The 18,160-nt window shown below is 67.5% G+C and overlaps 1 protein-coding gene across 2 annotated transcripts in view; it reads left to right on the top strand.

Annotated features, from left to right (window-relative positions):
- Positions 1–18,160, top strand: part of GPSM1 (G protein signaling modulator 1) — a 29,194-nt gene that overhangs the window by 6,495 nt on the left and 4,539 nt on the right. For both annotated transcript variants that reach the window (XM_030838283.3, XM_060300160.1), the window contains exons 2-11: positions 2,116–2,337; positions 2,978–3,113; positions 3,847–3,989; positions 4,304–4,427; positions 4,672–4,787; positions 5,142–5,297; positions 6,231–6,339; positions 7,457–7,580; positions 13,757–13,827; positions 14,673–14,852. In XM_030838283.3, the coding sequence (XP_030694143.2) occupies positions 2,116–2,337; positions 2,978–3,113; positions 3,847–3,989; positions 4,304–4,427; positions 4,672–4,787; positions 5,142–5,297; positions 6,231–6,339; positions 7,457–7,580; positions 13,757–13,827; positions 14,673–14,852 (1,381 nt within the window). The remainder of the gene's footprint in view (positions 1–2,115; positions 2,338–2,977; positions 3,114–3,846; positions 3,990–4,303; positions 4,428–4,671; positions 4,788–5,141; positions 5,298–6,230; positions 6,340–7,456; positions 7,581–13,756; positions 13,828–14,672; positions 14,853–18,160) is intronic.

Raw genomic sequence — 18,160 nt, 5'->3', positions numbered from 1 at the left:
AGGGCCCTTCCCAAGCCAGAAACCTCCTCTGCTCTGAGCCACTGATGCCACATCTCTGGGCAGGGAGGTGGGCGGGGGGAGGCCACGCCTGTGATCAGATCTGCCCGAGCCAGTGGGGCTCCGAAAACACCTGCGTTTCAGACCGAGTCCCCGGGAGGAGAGGGCAGCTAGCCGTGTAGTGAGCAGCTGGGCAGGGACAAGCAGGCCTTAATTAAGGAGCCCCGTGCGTGGCCCTGGTGGAGTGGGGCTGCCCGTGGGCTCCTGCGACGTGGCATCCGGAGGGCCCTTCCCAGAGCTCTTGGCGAGCTGGCTGCTGAGGAGTGGGCGGGAGGTGAAAGGGTCTGGCGTCCTCGAGGCCATGCCCCTGACCCCGGCTCTCTGAGAGGCCACAGGGCTCTGCTTGAATCCTGGGGTGGGGGAGATGGTGGGGTCCTCTGGTGCGGGCCCTGCATCCTCCAGGGGGGGAGGAGCCCTCTTCCCCAGGAGGAGTGGCCCCGATGCTGGGGAGTCGTGACTGGACAAGGGGCGTGGTGAAGGTGCCGACAGAAGGCGCTGAGCCTGTGGGGTGCGGGGCGCTGGGCTCAGCTTCTCCAGGGGCTCACCAGCCTCACCCCAGCCGGTTCTTGAGGTGTAGCTGTCAGTGTAAATAGAAGTGCCCTGTTGTCTTGAGAACGCAGGAGCAGAGTGAACGGGGCGTTGTGGTTTCTATCAAAGGGGCAGTTTGAATGAAACGGTTGAGGGGCTTCCCTGGTGGCGCAGTGGTTAGGAATCCACCTACCGATGCAGGGGACACAGGTTCGAGCCCTGGTCCGGGAAGATCCCACATGCCGCGGAGCAACTAAGCCCGTGCGCCACAACTACTGAACCTGCTCTCTAGAGCCTGCGAGCCGCAACTACTGAAGCCCGCAGGCCACAACTACTGAAACCCGCGAGCCACGACTACTGAAACCCGCAAGCCACAACTACTGAGCCTGCACGCCTAGAGCCCGTGCTCCACAGCAAGAGAAGCTACCGCAATGAGAAGCCTGCGTGCCGCAACTTGAGAAAGACTGCACGCAGCAATGAAGACCCAATGCAGCCAAACAAAAATAAATACATAAATTTATTTTTAAAAAAAGGAAAGAAACGGTTGAGAAGCACTACTCTAAACAACTTTATTTTTTAAGGAAACGCGTTGGTTCCCCCCCTCCAGTAACTCCTGATCGTTGCACACTTCGAACGACGAAGCAGGTCGAGTGCGTTGGGGTGCAGCTGGCTGTCTGGTGTGCACGTTTTATTATAAATTACTCTCTGTAGGTTTTCCATGAACTCTGATGACATCCGAAAGCAATGGGAGTAAGAGGAGGATAACGGGGCGGCCTGTGGCAGCCCGGAGCTGGCTCCCGCCTTTCCAGGGGGTGCTCTGCTCCTGCTGTGTGGTCTCAGTGGGGGGGGGGTGGCAGGGGCCGCTTGCCTCGGTGGGGGCCCTCTCTCTGGCTTTTTCTGCACCTGCGCCCCCAGCCCCCCTCGGGCCCCAGCGCAGGACATCGACTCAGATGCAGCCACGCCCCACCAGAAAATGGGAGGTGAGGACAGGTGACGGCCGAGTCCCCAGCCCCTCCCTCCCCCCCGAGAGCTTGGAGGATGGGGGCCCTGCTCCAGGATGCAGGACCCAGGAGGGGCTGGGATCGGATCCTGCCTGTGTGGCCCTGACCATCTGGCTGACCCTGTGAGCCTCCGTCATCCTCAGAGGGGATCAGGGCCTGCCCCAGGCCACTGTAGCCACTGTGGCAGGTAGCGCCTGGCCCGGGGGTGGCCCCTCGCCCCAGCAGCTGGGACTGGGGTGGGGGGAGGTAGTGTCTGCAGGCCGCCTCTGGGCGAGGGTCCGGCTGCAGTTGCAGATTCCTGCTTTCGTGGCCGCCGGGTGCCCTGGGGGTGGGGAAGGGGAGCCGTGAGGCTGCGGCACAGGTGAGCCGCACCGTGTGCCAACCGGGGCGTTCATCCAAAGAGAGGTTGACGCCCACGCCCCCGGGCACCGCACTGGCCACAGCCGTCCGAGGTGCCCCGCTGTCCGAATGGTGACGTGCAGGGGTGTGAGGGGCAGGCTGAGAGCCCTGACCCCTCCTCTCCGCCCAGGATGGAAGCCTCGTGCCTGGAGCTGGCCCTGGAGGGTGAGCGGCTGTGCAAGGCTGGTGACTTCAAGGCAGGCGTGGCCTTCTTTGAGGCCGCTGTGCAGGTGGGCACCGAGGACCTGAAGACGCTGAGCGCCATCTACAGCCAGCTGGGCAACGCCTACTTCTACCTGAAGGAGTACGCCCGGGCGCTGGAGTACCACAAACACGACCTGTTGCTAGCTCGGTGAGCCGTCCTGCCCCTGGGCCCCCCCCCCCCCACCGCTCTCACCACGAACCGACCAGCCTCCTCCTGCTGGCCCCACCCACTCAGCCCCCCCCGACCGGCCCCCGCCCCCCATTTGCCAGTGTCTCCGTTCTCCTCGGGCCTCCAGAACTTCCCCGCTGCTGCCCCTCCCTGGAATACCCTCCCCTTGCGTGTTCCCTGCCCCCTCTTTTGCTCCTTAAGGCCTGCAGGAGCCCCCCCCACCCCATGAGCCCCCAGATATCCCAGGTGGGGGCGGAGCTTCTGACCACCGTGCCCACAGGTCCTTCCCCTCCAGCTGCTGGGCCCTGGTTTCAGCATCCAGCCAGTGTGTGGTGGCGGCAGACACGCAGCAAATACACACTGCATGGTTAATTCCCTCTGCCAGGCCCCCAACACTCCTGCCTCCAAGCCGGTCTTCGCAAGTCCTTCCCTCAGACTGGCCTAGCAGAGAAGTGGTCCTGAGCTGGGCCCACCGGCCGCGGGACCCCTGCCCAGCATCATCCCAGTGTCTGGGGGCTCCCGGTCCCCCCAGACTCTTGCTGCCGTCACCAGGGCTCCCTGCTGGGTTCAGGGTCCCGCCAGTCCTTGGTCCAGCCCCTCCCTCTTTCCTGCCCTCCAGGACCATCGGTGACCGCATGGGGGAGGCCAAGGCCAGTGGGAACCTGGGCAACACACTCAAGGTGCTGGGCCGCTTTGACGAGGCCGTTGTCTGCTGCCAGCGGCACCTGGACATCGCCCAGGAGCAGGGGGACAAGGTGGGCGGTGGCCCCTGACCTGTGGCCCTGTCTGGGTCTGGGATCGGAGCCGCAGGTGACACCACTCACAGCCCCGTGTGCTCTTCCCGTGGGACGACGGTCCCCTTCAGAAACGAGGGCACTTTGGCACACACCGACGCTGTGGGGCTGAGGCCCGGGCTCGCATCTTCCACGTCAGCTCCCCTCTCCCCGACCTCCCCCCTTAAGCCACCAACACCCCCAGTCACTCCTGGGGCCAGAGGGAGACGGGGGTGAGGGCCGGCTCCGGAAGGAACCTGGCTGGAGAGGCAGCACCGTTCGAGCAACGGTGGGTCCAGCTCTGCTGGACCCTTGACAGCCCTGCTCTGTGTCCTCCCCCCGTGGCCCTGGGGGGTAAGCATCCCTGCCCCTGTATGGGTGAGGAAACTGCGGCTGAGGTGACTGACTCACCCCAGGCCGCCTCGGAGGTGGTTGAGCAGAGGCAGAGCCCTGACCCTTGGGGGTCAGAGAGGGGTGACCGGGAGGGGTGGGGACAGGTCCCTCCCTCCCCGTGACCCCTACCTTAGTGTCTAGACCTGGTGCTGCCACCCCGCAGGCCCTTGCCTTTGGGGCCCGAGGAACAGCGGGGACCGTGGGCCAGGCGATGGGACACCAGCTCTGTGCGCGCAGGGCCTGAGCGGGCAGCCGGCTCCTCGGGGGCTGTGGCTTCGGAGACGCCCCCCCGCCCCCCCACCGACCTCAGTGTCGCCCACAGGTTGGGGAGGCGAGGGCACTTTACAACATTGGCAACGTGTACCACGCCAAGGGCAAGCAGCTGTCCTGGAATGCAGCACAGGACCCTGGGCACCTGCCGCCTGCCGTCCGCGAGACGCTGCGCCGGGCCTCTGAGTTCTACGAGTGAGCAGGCGGGGTCGTCCCCGCGCTCTGCACACGCGGGGACCTGGGTGGGCTCCCTCCTCACCCCCACCCGCCCTGTCCTCGGCCTGGCTGGCATAGGCTGCACCTGAAAACCAGAGTCGGGGGTGGGGCGGGGGCTGACCCGAGCCTTGGAGCTCAGACGGAGCAGAGCCACCCTCCTCTGGGGGCACGACCCTGGGAGGGACTGTGTGGAGGCCACCCACTCAGCACCTTCTAGCCTGGGTGGGTGGGTCGCTGGGAGGGACGCAGCTCAGAGAGACTAGGGACACAGCTCAGAGAGACTCGGCCCCCAGGAGGAACCTGTCCCTGGTGAAGGAGCTGGGCGACCGGGCAGCCCAGGGCAGGGCCTATGGCAACCTGGGCAACACCCACTACCTGCTGGGGAGCTTCACAGAGGCCACAACCTTCCACAAGGAGGTAAGTGGGTGGCAGCGACGGGGAGGCCCTGACATAGGGTCAGAGCGAGACGGCCGGGGCACCCCAGCAGCCCCCTCACTTCGTCGGGGCTTGGTGCCGGGGCTCCCAGGGCTGCCCCTCTGGGCACACGGACGTCGGGCTGGCCGTGCTGGGCGGTGGGGCGGGGGGGGGGGGCAGCACCTGCCATCTGCATCGGATCCCGGGCTGCTCCGGGACCACCTGGGCCTTGTGTCCGTGTCCTCAGCGCCTGGCCATTGCTAAGGAGTTTGGAGACAAGGCAGCAGAGAGGAGGGCCTATAGCAACCTGGGGAACACCCACATCTTCCTGGGGCGCTTCGACGTGGCCGCCGAGTACTACAAGTAGGCAGCACCCCTCCCATCCCCACCGCCCAGCCAGGGAGAGGGTGGGCCCTAGGAGGGTGAGGGAGCCTGGACCCCAGGCCAAGGAGGCGCCCACCTCAAGCTCTGCCCTCCCAGCCTCCCCAGGGGCCGTGCGGGGGGTTCTGTGCCACCCTGGAAGGGCGACCGATGGAGCCCAGAGAGACCCCCCAGTGGGGTCCTGGGGCTGGAGGCCTCGGGGCCAAAGGGCTGCTTCCCCACCGCCCCCCACGTAGCCCTTGGAAAGGGGCGTTGGGGGAGCATGAGCTGTGCCCTAGCCCCCGTGGAGGGGAATACTGGAATCTTCCTTCCTGGGGTGACCCCCCGCCCCCACAGGAAGACTCTGCAGCTGTCCCGGCAGCTCAAGGACCAGGCAGTGGAGGCGCAGGCCTGCTACAGCCTGGGCAACACGTACACGCTGCTGCAAGACTACGAGCGCGCCGCCGAGTACCACCTGCGGCACCTGCTCATCGCCCAGGAGCTGGCCGACAGGTGCATGCGGCGGGGACGCGTGGCTGCCCAGGCCCACACCGGGGGGCCCCCCGATCGCCCCTTCAGGCCCCTGGGCTGAGTAACAAGCTGATTACAGTGGCCTGGACTCGCCGGCCTAGGTCTGAGGCGCTGCTCTGCCGCCGACTGCCAAGGGACCCTGCTCAAGGCGGCCCCGCCTGGGCTCAGCCTCCCCCATCAGCTGGCCACACCGCCCACTGAGGGGGACCCGGTGAGACCAGTGGACGCTGGGCCAGCTGCTCGCAGTGACCCTTGGTGCAAGCTGGTTGGGGGGCTGTGCCCCGGTGCCCGCCCCGTTGCCTCCTTGAACACCCCCGTGCCCCCCTCTCTCCACGTCCGTGTAAACGGCAGTCTCTACAGAGAGACAGACTGCCTGGCCGAAGACGCCTAAACACACAGCCATGCACGTAGGTCTGGGGGCGGCAGTGGCAGCAAGAGGGTCCAGAGCCACAGGCCAGGGCCCCGCGCGGGTGGTGGGGAGGAGGGGTCTTCTAGGAGGCTGCTCTGCCACGTGGCTTAACGTGGCCTGCAGTTTTTCTTTGGGGTGATGATGTTTTGGAACGAGATGGAGGCGATGGTCGTAGGTGGTAGATGAGCGCAGAGCCACCGAATCGTGCGCTGTACAGTGGTTGAGTTTATGTTACATTATTTACGGCTCCGTTTAAAAATTTATGATCGAGGGAATGAGGTCACTGCTGCTCAGGGAGCCACAGGGGTGAGAGCCTCACCGGCCACTAGGGGGCAGTCAAGGCCACGCCGGGGACCCTGGACCACCCACGGAGCACCCCCCCCACACCCATCCCCAGTTCGTGATGGGCCTGACCACCCGGAGGCTGGGGCCTTGGGGCGGCTGGACTAGTGGGCAGGCTGGCAGGCCTGGGGTGCAGACGTGGACTCAGTTTCCCTCCCCGGCAGAGTGGGTGAGGGCCGGGCGTGCTGGAGCCTGGGGAACGCCTACGTATCCATGGGGAGCCCAGCACAGGCCCTGACCTTCGCCAAGAAGCACCTGGAGATCTCCCAGGAGGTGAGCCGGGCCTGCCCTCCCCTCAGCCCCCAACCCTGGCCTTCGCCAGCGTTGGAGCCCCGCATCCCCGGAGTTGCCCAGCCCCCTCCAGGTGGGCCGGTGCCTCCGTGTGCTCTAGGCCCTTCCCTGGCTGTCGCCACCTGCTGCGAAGGGGCCCAGCCACCCCGTGACTCCTGAGACCTGGTGGCTGCTTGTCTGCTGTAGCCAGGGGGTCGGGAGGGGGGAGTGGGGGCCCGTTTTCCGCCCACAGAGGGTTAGTGTCGCCTTCGGGCAGCCACCACCGGCGGCCTCTGTCTCCGACGGAGGTGTGCCAGGCTGGGCCATGGGGTGCCTCTGCCCGACACCCAGCGTGGAAATACCTGCCGGGGCAGCCCCGGGGGATCTTCCCGGGACCCCCCAACCAGACACCTTCCTGGGGAAGTGGGCCTGTCCACCCAGGACCCTCCTGCTGGGCTCAGGGCAGCCCGCGATGGGGCACCCCAGGGTCGGCGCGGGTGAGCCCCGGCTCCCCGGCTCCCGGCCGGTCCCTTCCTCAGCCCCCACCCACCTCTGGGAAGCAGCCCCAGCGGCAGAGCCAGGTCACCTCCCACCCCAGCGCTCCCCAGACCCGCCACAGACAGCCCCAAGTCCACAGGCGGGCAAGGCCCTTAGGTGTCCCGGTGGAGGGGAGGAGAGCTCGCGTCAGGGGAGGTCCTGGCTTGGAAAAAGCCCCTCTGCCTGGGCCGCCAGCGGGACCGGCCCCTGCGCCCCTCTGAGCACAGGCAGGGGCCCTGGAACTCCACGTGGGGGTCCCCCCCCCGCTTTACCTGTGGCTTTGCTCCTGGGTAAGCACGTGGCCTCCCTGCAGGGAGGGTCCCCGCCGGGAGCCTGGCGGGCACGGGGCTGAGAAAGGTGCAGGCTGACTGCCCACGGGAGGGCCCCACGTGGCACGGCCGGGCTGGGGTGTGAGGGGGGCTGTCAGGGGCACGTGAGGCTACCCCCGCCCCCGGGAGCCCCGCCAGACTCCACCTCTGGGGCGCAGTGGGCCTAGTGCCCTTGGAGACCCGGGGCCGTGACTGCCCCGTGGGAGTGCACAGGGGGCCTCGCAGCCCACTGACCTGGCCCTGCCCGGCTACAGATTGGGGACCGCAGTGGGGAGCTCACGGCCCGCATGAACGTGGCACAGCTGCAGCTGGCGCTGGGCCGGCTGTCCAGCCCGGCAGCCGCGGAGAAGCCAGACCTGGCCGGCTACGAGGCCCAAGGTGAGCTCCTGGGCTGGGCGTGGGGTGCCGCTCTCCCGTGGGCTCAGACCTCAGCCTGAGATGCAGGGGCCTGAGAGGGCAGGGGGGTGGTAGGAGGGCTGCCAGCGTAGAGGGGGTGCTGGCTCACGCTGGGGCCCAATGGGCTCCGCCCTCGAACAGGAGAATATTTAACAGAGCTGCTAGCCAAGGGAAGGGGTCCCTCATAACGTGTTGAGCCCCTGTCCCTGGGGGGTGTCAGCATCTGAGCCCCGTCGCCAGCTCACTCCAGAGCTCACAGTGGCGTGGGCAAGTGACAGGGTGCTGGGGGCAAGTCGGGACGCTGAGATTGGGAGGTGCGGGACACAGCGCGGGCAAAGGGGCATTCAGGCCTGTCCTTCATGTCTCTGGGGCAGTGGGGCCCTGGGGTCGCCCTGAACCCCCCAGGTTTCTCAGGCACGAGGAGGAGGGGGCCCCTCCCTGCCCCTCCCTAGCCACCCCACTCCTCTGGGGTTGAAGACCCCCCTCCAGGCTGGGGGCTGGGCCTGGGGGAGGGCTTCTTGTAGGGATGGAGTGGGAGGGGGCTGCTGGCAGGAGGGAGAAGCCAAGTCAGCCAGAGGCCGAGGGAGCCGTGAGCCGGGGACTCATCAGCTGAGGCCCGCAGGTCAGCCACGGCTGCTGTGACGACCTCGTTCACGGGCTGCTGGTCGCCCTGTGTAGGTCAGTGATGCTACCCACACGGGGACAGAAAGTTCTCGGCCAAGCACGTAGATCAATAAATGTGGGCGCTGGGGCAGGGGCCGCCCTGAGCTGGCCTCCTGCTCTGCTGGTGGGTATGGGGCAGGCTCTGGGCAGGCGGGTAGCCGCCCCTCCCTCCCAGCCCACACAGTCCGCAACTCGTGGTTCTCGAGTTCTCGGAGAGTCCAGCCCCAGGCCCCTCATGGCTGCGTTCCCGGGTCGCCCACCTTCCCCAGCCTCCAAAGCCCGCAGGCCCGCCCAGGACGAGGCTGGGAAGCCATCTGACTGTGGTGTCAGGCGTCCGGGGTTCTGTGCTGTTAACGCTCATGGATTTGTGACAACGGCCTGTCCTGGAAGAGGGTTCAGAACCACACCCTCGCTCAGAGGCTGAGACGGAAGGGAGGAAATGGGCTGCCGGGACCCTCAGTCGCCCTTGTTTTGGGGGTGCTGTAGCCAGTGGGGATGGGATGGAGTGTGGCCCCCTTCGCTCCCCACCCTGTCCCGGCACGTGCAGGCCAGTGTCTGCCCTTCCGGCCAGGGTTTTCCGAGGGTGGGCAGCTCCGCCCAGAGCCCCTGGCACGCCTGGCCCTGCCAGGCCACCCTCTGGGAGCCCCAGCGGCAGGTGGGGGCAGGGCTGAGCCCGGCGTCTGGAAAGGCTCCCGCGGAGGCGCGGCCCAGCCCTGGGTTCTCCTGGTGTTTTCCTCCTCCTTTGAGCTGAGGAAAGGGGGGCACAGGGTGGGTGCGGGAACAAGGCGGCTTCTGTCCTCCCCACGCCGCCTCTTCTGCTCTGCCCCAGGCCCAGACCCTTCCCAGCCGGGGCCCCAGGAAGCCTCCTCCCACCAGGCTGCCGGCGCCGGGCCGCCAGCAGCCGCCGGGAAAAGGCCATCCTCCTGGGAGGACAGTGGCCGGGACGGCCTCCCGAGGCCCGTGGAGGCAGGTCTGGGGGCCCCAGCCCTGGGATGCAGCTGCTGGAGGTGGGCCAGCGCCCTGAGTCTAGGCGGCCTTGGAGAAGAGCTCTGCTTGGAGGAGACCCCTGGTCGGGTGAGCCCGGACGGGCAGGGCCTGTGGTGCAAGCCACGGCAGGGCTTTCTGCAGGGACAGCATCATTCCTTCATCCGTTCGTTCACTTGTTCTTTCAGGGGCGTACTGAGCACGGGTGGTGGGCCGGCCCAGTTTCCAGAAAGCCGGGTGCCTGTCTTCTGGAAACTGTCCCTGGGGTGCGGGGGTGGGGGAGTTGCATATCCAGAGCCTGGCAGTGGGGGGCGGGGGGGGGCGAAGGGGGCCAAGTGAGGCCCCGGAGGGCCCTTCACCAGCCCTGGTGGAGGAGCATCTCCAGGGGAGGAGGGAGGCCCTGGGCTGGGTCGGGGGCGGGAGGGAGCCGGTGGGCGTGACCGTTGTGGTGGGCGTGGTCTTGCACCACAGGCGAGGCCTTTGGTGGGCGTGGCCTTGTACCACAGGCGTGGCCTTTGGTGGGCGTGGCCTGTGGTGGGCGTGGCCTTGCATCACAGGTGTGGCCTGTGGTGGGCCGTGGGCCTGGGTGGCTGGCACTTCGTGCAGCTGGAGGACCCAGAGCCTGGCTGGGTTCAGCCCACGTGTTACCCTCACGGCCCTCGCTGCCCCCACCCCAGCTAAGAGGTCCCAGGGTGAGTCTGGGTGGACGGGGCACCTCCCTGCCACTGCTGCCTGGGTCAGGGTCGGTCCTCCCAGGGTACTTGCTGTGCCCACCCTGCCCACCCCAGGAGGGCACCGGGCAGGGGCGCATGCTGGATGGAGGTCCCGCTGCGCCCCCTCGACATGGCAGCACGGCCAGCGCATAAGATGGGGGAGTCGGTGCTGAGCCCCACGGGGCTGCCTGCTCGTCCCCTCTGGTGGACGCCTCTGCCTGCCTACGGGGTGTGGACTGCCCTGCCCCCCCAACTTGTGTTGCTCCTCAGTCCTTTCATCCCCTGTGCGCTGCTCAGGGCATCCTGGGCCCAGAGCAGCAGGAGTCCCAGCACACCGCGTCCAGCCGCCTTGGGAGGTTGGGATGTTCGTGGTGTGATGTCTGAGCGGCTGCTTAGGCTGCGGGCTCTGGCCCTGGCTCCGCACGTCCTGGTTGGCAGAGCAAGTGGCGACCTAGCTGTGCCTCCGTGTCCCCATCTGGGAAGCAGGCCCGCTGGTCATCTTGGGAAGAGCACCTGGCGGGGACGGGCACAGCTCATGTCCCCAGGAGGGCTGAAGATGCAGACACAGCACGGTCCATCTGTGCGTTCAGCAAGTGGCCTGCAGCCCACCCACGTGCCAGGCACCTGTGATGGACAGGTCAGGGCCACGGGGCCACAGGGGCCCTCATCTGTCCTTAGGTCTGACTCTTCTCCAGCCACTCTCAGCTGGACCCTCTTGGGCTCTCCAGGTGAGCCTGACTTGCTGTAACACCTGCCCTGTGCAGGCAAGCCTACGGCCCCGACTCCCCTTGTCCTGACCTGGCTCTAGCCCTCTGGGCTCGCTGGCCTTGGCCAGGTGGTCACCGTCTCTTGAGCCCCTGCGTCCAAAGTCCTGGGAGGGTGGTTAGGACCTCTTATGCTGGTGACGGCCCGGAGGGGACAGTGAATGAAACTGCCCATGGGGCCTTACACGGTAGGCACTCGGTAAATGCTAGCTACTCATTCCACCGTCCTTAAAGCACCTACTGTACGCTAAGCCCTGTCCGAGCTCTAGGGCCACAGCAGTGATAAATGATAAACGTGCGGAAAGAGAATCACACGTTACAGGTGCTTCGGGGGCTGGTTAGGAAAGTTGGGTGGGGCAGGGTGTAGCCATAAGTACAGCAGCGGGTGGCAGCTCGAGCCCCGTAACAGAACCACGCAGACTGGGCGGCTTGAACCACGGACATTTATTTCTCACAGTTCTGGGGGCTGGATGTTCAAGAGCAGGGTGCCAGCATGGCGGGGTTCTGTGAGGGCCTCTTGATCTACAGATGGGGTGGGTGGGGTGTGGGGGGAAGAGAGCGAAGGAGCTCTCCAGTCTCCTCATGTGGGCACTGATCCCATTGTGAGGGCCCCACCCTCATGACCTCAGCCAACCCTAATCATGTCCCCAGGCCCCACCTGCTGTACCATCACATTGGGGTTTGGGGCTTCAACATGAAATCTGGGAGGATGAACGATATTCAATCTATAAGCGACATTTGAGTGAAGACTTGAGGGAGTGGAGGGAGGGAGCCCTGAGCCTGAGAAGGAACCGCAGTCCTAGTGGAGGGAACAGCCGTGCAAGGGCCCTGAGGCAGGAGGGATCCTGCCAGGGAGGAGCCGTGGGCCCTTGTGTAAGCCCCGCCCTCACAGCAGAGGGGCCCTTGCAGGTCCAGCAGCAGAGGAAGATCTAACCCAGATCCTTGGGGCATGTCTCTGGCCCCTGCATGGAGAAGGGACCACGGGGCAAGCCTGGGCAGGGAGGCAGTGGGGCTCGGGGGCTCGGATTCTGGGTCGGCTCTGAAGGTGGAGCCGCCAGGAGTAGGGAGTGGACGTGAGGTAGGAGGCCGGGGGCACCAGGCCGGGCAGCTGGAAACCAGCGGGTTGGGACAGAGTGTGTCGAGACACCTGGTGGGGACAGAGGATGACAAGGGTGCCGCACAGGCCAGGCGTGGTGCGCAGTCCTGGGGAAGTTTCCAGGCCTGACTCTCGGGCGGACGGGGCAGGAAGCCAGCCAGTGGTGCCTGAATGCCCCCAGTCAGGGCGGGCTCAGCTCAGGGGCCGCTGGAAGCGCTGGGTTCGGAACACGCTCTCCAGACAGAGGATGCATTTAGCCAGGCCCGGAGGGCCTTCCGCCCGCTGTCCTCATGGGCGGGGACGGACCCGCCCTGCAGCCGGGCGCGGGGCTGCGTCTCAGAGGGACCTTTCATGGTGGAGGGCCAGGCGGGGCGGGGCCCCTCGCTGGGGCGGCAGGAGACGGAGCAGGGCTGTTGCAGGCCGGGGGTGGGGTGGGGCAAGGGCCGCCAGGCGTGGGGTCCCCAGTCCTTTGGTTCGGGGCCAGTTCCTTCGTTTCCTCCTCAGAGCTGCCTTCCTCGTGCCGCTGGGGGTGGGCGGGGGGACCCGACCTCCTCTGCTCCTCTCCTTCACCTGTGGGTGGGCCGTGTGCCCCGAGGCTGCGCCCCTCTGGCTCGGGGCCTGGCAGAAGCCTGCCAGCCAGGGGCTGTTTTCTTCGGGGTGGGGGGGGCACCGGCAGGCCCGTACGACCACCACGGCCAAGCGGTGGGGACAGGGGGCCGTCAGCTGGCCTAGTCCTGGGGGAACGCTTCCAGGAGCTGCCCGGCTGGCACCTGGTCGGGCCACTGTGGCCACTCCTTCCCCAGCTCCCGGGGCAGCGACCGCCGACGCCCCTCCGAGGATCACTGCGTCCCCACCTTGGACTGGCACGTTTCTCGGCCTTAGGAGGGCCTGGGGCCGGGACAGGGAGGAGAGCACGGCCGCCCTCGCCAGCCGCTGCAAGCCACCTGCCCAGTTAGTTCTTGTGAAGCTCTGCATGTTTGGCTTGGGCTGGTCTGAACGCCTGAGCGCCAGAGCCGGCTCTCTTCTGGGGACCGTGTCCCAGGCAGTGGGTGTGGGCCCAGAACCCAGGCCAGGCTTGGGGTCGGGGGCCGGGTGGAGGGCTCCCCGCCCACCCCTCGAGGCCGCTCACTGTGGCGCGTGCGCCTGGCCGCAGCAAGGGGCTGGACAGGGCGAGCTCCGGGTCTGGCTCCCCACGCTGCACCGCAGGCGTGCACAGAGCAGCTTAGCTTCACGAGCGGAGCCGTGGGCGGCGGGCACTGGCGGTGGGGATGGAGAGCGAACCGTTGCATCCACGCCTGCAGCTTGCTGGGCGCCGGAGACGCGCCAGGGGCCATGAGATGCTTTCCAGTCCCCCTGCGCTGCGGGCAGTGTGTCCGCCGGCACCATCTGACGGGGGCGTCGGGGGGGGGGCGTGGAGGGGGCTGAGCTCCGCAGGGTGGGTGACCGGTCCAAGGCCAGTGGTGCCGAGACGCGATCCCCAGGGTGTCCACTGGTGCCGGAGGCCTCGGTCACTTTGCCCACTGTGCTTCCTGGCCTCGCCAGGCCCAGCCCCCAGAGGAGAGTTCACTCAGCCCGCCCCCCCCCCCAGGACCTGGGCTGCCCCGGGGTGGGCGGGGTGAGGGTGTGCGGGCACAGGGTGTGGGGAGCAGCTGAGCCAAGGCTGAGGCCCGGGGCTGTGTAGATGCAGGAAGTGTATCTGAGGAGAGGGAACGGTGGAGGCGAAGGCGAGCGGAGAAGAGCCGGGCCCAGAGCTCGGGAGCTGAGCTAACGGGGGCCCCTGCGCGGTCGGCCCCACCTGGACGCCCGTGTGCTTGTCCAGTTGGGGGTGCGGTGCTCATGCAGACGCCACGTTGGCCCCCACGTGGGCTGGGAGGTGGGAAGCTCGCGATCCTCGAGGCCCGGGGCCGGCGCCGGCTGACCGGGCCTGCTGCCTTGCAGGGGCCAGGCCCAAGAGGACACAGAGGCTGAGCGCGGAAACCTGGGACCTGCTGAGGCTCCCCCTGGAGCGGGTGAGTGGGGCTCAGGGCGGGCGGCCGGGGGCACGTGGGGCAGATGGCAGCCAAGCGACAGCCGCCTACAGTTAGAAGCAGAGCGTGGGCAGTGGGATAACGAGGCTGCCGCGGTGTTTGCCGAGCTGCCAGCACCCGCCAGGGTTCCTGTCTGCGTCATGTCCCTGCCAGGGGCGACAGATGTGCCCCGTGCGGCCCAGGACCCTGGATGGGCCATGTGCCCAGAGAGGGCCCCAGGAGACCCCGCAGCACCGGGGGCTGCTCCCTTGCCTCTCACCGTGGTCCCGCCACCCAGGCCCCCGGCTCCTTATGTGCTGTAGACCCCAGCGTCCTGGCTGGTCCCCATTTCCGTCCGCTCCCTCCTCACTCGGGCTCTTCTCCAGGGCGAAGCAGAGCTGTTACGGGTGGAGCAGCGGGGGCTTGACAGACCCCAAACAGATTTGGGGGCCCTGGGGCCGCTCTGTACCTGCCAGGGTGGGTGCTGTGTGGCCCAGGAGCAGTGGCCTGGCCTCTCGGAGCCTCCAGTCCCTCCAGTGTACACTGGGTTCAGTTGTGGACAGCCACGGGGACCCACCGTGGGGACAAGGCTCAGCGCTGCCCACGGTCACCCGTCGCTTAGTGTGGGCAGGTGGACGTTTGGGGTGGTCAGAGCCCCTCCAGTCCCCGCCCCGCCTCTCCCTGCCCCCAGGCTGCCGGCTGCTCCCTCTTCCTCGGGCCCTGGAGCACCTCCGTGTGGGTCAGTGAAACGGGGCTGACTGCATCTGCTCAGCCCCTCTTGGGGTCCTGGGCTGGGGGGCGTTGGCGGTCCGGCCCCCTCCCACGCCTTGTCTTCCCCCCCTCCCCAGGAGCAGAATGGAGACAGCCACCACGCGGGGGACTGGCGGGGGCCGGGCAGGGACTTGCTCCCCGCCCCCGTGAGGAGCAGGAAGTACCAGGAAGGGCCGGACGCTGCTGAGAGGAGGCCGCGGGAGGGTGGCCACTCCCCACTGGACAGCGCGGACGTCCGGGTGCAGGTGCCTCGCACGGTAGGCGACTTCTCCCCAGGGGCCCACAGGGAGCCGCGAGGGGCTCCACTGCCCATCCTGCACGCATCCTACACGGCCCACCTGGAAGCCGGGCCAGGCCTCTCCAGGGAGCTGAGGTCATGGCCCTGGGCTGTCCCCTGGGACCTGGTGGGCACAGGGCCTGCTGAAAGCCCGGGGCACCCCAGGCAGGGACAGGGTTTACTCATCAGCCGGACGGGAGGCCTCGTGCTGGTGGTGGTGGGGCAACAGGCAGCCCAGGAAGGGTCTGCAGGACAGCTTGGGGGGTGCAGCTCAGGTCCTCAGGCCCAGCCAGCAGCCTCGTTCTGGGGACACAGTGTACAGACGTAGACAGACAGACGGGGTCTGGTGGACAGATGAGTGGGGATGGACGGCTGAGGGGTGGGTGGACTAGTGATCGAGTAGACGGACAGGTGGGGGATGGAGGGACGCACCTGGTCTCTTGCTGCCTGGCAGGTGTCGCACGGTGCCCAGGAGCCTGGCTGGCTTCTCCAGGCTCTCAGGAGCAGGTCAGGTACGGGGGGGCACAGAGGGGCATGTGCCCGGCCACGCCCAGGTTCAGAGGTCAGCCTGGAGCCCCCCATGCACAGAACACCTGCGTCCAAGCCTCCGAGAATTAGCCTGAAAAGAGTTCCCCCCAAGGGTTTAATCAGCACCTTCCCCGCCTTTGAGGGGCGTGGGTGCCGTGCAGGGTATTCTTAACCCCAAACGGCTGCTTTGCACCCGTCTTCCCGTGAGCCTGGGGCAGCCTCCGCTGACCCCATTTGACCCCAGCGCCACTGGATGGGCCAGAGGATGGCCAAAGTCTGTGTCCGGGGAGTGGGGTGAGCGGGGGAGGGCACAGGGGCCTGGGGAGGGGGACGGGATCCCTGCTCGGGGCAGGAGGCCCCGTCAGGCCCCTCCCCGACCCTGAGCCCAGGCAGTGCAAGGGCCCAGGCAGTGTAAGGGTGTTGCCACCAGCACAGCGGGGGCTGCGGGGTCTGAGGAGGGTGGCTGGGTGTGGTCTGAGGGGCCGGGCATGGGGGGCAGGGCTGGGCCGGCCCCAAAGGTCAGGGGGAGTCTTGGAGTCGGCCCAGCCAGAGAGGGTCTGGGCAGGGAAGGACCCCTGCCAGGGCACTGGGGAGCCACAGTGGGCTCTGGAGTAGGAAAGGCCTGCCCAAGGCCGAGCAGAGGCCTGGCCTGTGCTCATGGCCCCCACCGCCCGGCTTCACCCAAGACCATACTTACCAGGTGGCGGCGGCGTCCATACCCACACCCCGTTGTTCACGTTGTGAAAGGGGGGCTGAGCGAGGGGGGCAGCGCCTGCACCCCAGCTGCCTAGCCCCGCCCCCCGCCCCGCCCCGCAGCAGGGAGTGCAGAGAGACTTGTCTTTCTGATTCTCTCGCATCCCTAAGTCACACCAGCCTTCCCCCCGCATGAGGGCTGTCTTGGAAGGCTTCCCAAAGAGGTGACGGAGGCAAAGCTGTACACCCCACCTCCCATCTGGGGGCCTCAGAGCCTTGGGCCCCAGAGGCGGGGCCCGGGGAGGTGAGCCAGGCCCCCCCGACACACTGCGGCTGCCACGGGCGGAGACCGGCGCTGCGAGAGCCCCTGCCCGTCCCGTCTGGGAGCTCTGGCCCAGCCGCGTCCCTGTAGCTGCAGTTCCGGGACCTCTTCTGCCAAATAGACGGCAGTCGAGGCTCGGGCTCGCCACGTGTTCCTCGTTTACAGCAGCCCTAAGGGGGAAACCAAGGCTCAGGGTAGAAGGAAATGGCTTGAGGGCGTCCAGCTAGGAACGCTAGGGCTGGGCTTGCTAGGCCAGGGTCAGCTCCTGGTACCCACAGGTCGGCCCCCAAAGAGAACACGTCAAGGTGTCGGGCCATGGTGGTGTCTTTGCTACGACAGGGTTCTGAGCCTGGCCCCAGCTGGAGGCCTGGACCCCGCTGGTGGGCTGAGCCCCCGTGCCCACCCAGGCACCCGACAGGAGGCGTCCTCAGAGGGCCAGTCCGAGGCTGCTGGTGGTGGCCGTCTGTCCCCAGGGCTGTAATGGAAGGGGCCGGCAGCTCTGAACCCACTACAGAAGGGGCAGGACAGAGCGGGCCCTAAGAGGGGCCTCTGGTGTCCTTGTCCTGTCCTCACCTCTCTTGCCGGGACTACCCAGGTGCCTCAGGTGGTCGGCCCCTGCTGGCTCCAGGGCTGGGCTGACGCTGACTCCACGACCTCCCGGAGCAGGAAAGGGACACCCAGGCGGCAGCAGGAGGCCAAGGAGGGCACTGCAGCCGAGGGGCTTTGGTCTGGGGCCAGGCAGAAGCCAAGGGGGCTACTGTGTGGTGCTGCGGCTCTGCAGGGGTAAGGGTGTCAGGCCACGCGACCATCGAGGCCCAGAATGGGAAAGGACACCGACCCGTCCGGCTCCTCTCCGGGCTGGGCAGGAGGCCGGGGCTGCTCTCAGAGAGGACGTGCTCCCCAGACAGGCTTCACCCCTCGCCCTGCTGCTGTGACTGCCCACAGGCTCTGTGCTCAGGGAAATCCATCTCCGAGTGTTTACGCAGTGTGTGTGCGTGTGCGCGTGCGTGCGTGCGTGCGCGGCGCGGGTGGGCGGGGACGGGGCGAGGCCCTCGCCCTGGGTCCTATTTAAGCATCAAGCTAACAGAGCCAGCGGGTCTCTGCGGTGAGGCAGCACCGGGCGCTGCAGGCAGGGCAGTGGCACAGGGGCCTCGGCGTCCTGCCTGGGCTCCACGTGGCCCAGCACCCAAAGGCACTTGGCTGCTGGCGGACAGGGCTGCGGATCCGCGTGGGTGGGGGGTCCCTAACACGGCTGGAGGCTCACGGCCTGTCGGAGCTGCACTTAGGCGGCAGAGCGCTCCTCCTGGGGGGCCAGGGCGGGTGGGTGGTCAGCTGGCGGGCAAGCGGTCCGCTTCCCGGCAGCCTCCCCCGGGCCAGTTCAGTGGGGGTGAGTCCCGTGCGTGGACCCGCACTCACCTGCCTTCGGACGTCCCCGTCCTGGGCAGCTCGGGAGCCAGGGCAGCTGCAGCCCTGGGGAACTGGCCAGGCCGGCTGGAGGGGAGAGTTTGCATGACCAGGGCTGGCTCCTTCTTCCCGGGGAGAAGATGGGCTGAAACCTCTGCGGTGGGGCTGGAGTGAGCCTCAGGGAGTTCTGACCTCCGGGCGGAGGGAGCACGAGTCCGGCAGAGGAGGGGGGCGGGAGCATGGGGTGGCCTCCAGGTCCCCTGAACGTGTCCTCCTGGGATTCAGGCCGGTGTCCTGAGCAAGGGGCGTGGGCCTCCCCCGTGCCTGTGGTCCCAGGCCAG

Source organism: Globicephala melas, chromosome 6 (assembly GCF_963455315.2).
Source record: "Globicephala melas chromosome 6, mGloMel1.2, whole genome shotgun sequence".
Classification (NCBI taxonomy): domain Eukaryota; kingdom Metazoa; phylum Chordata; class Mammalia; order Artiodactyla; family Delphinidae; genus Globicephala; species Globicephala melas.
Note: the sequence above shows the minus strand (reverse complement) of the source record. Positions and strands in the feature narration are given on the sequence as shown.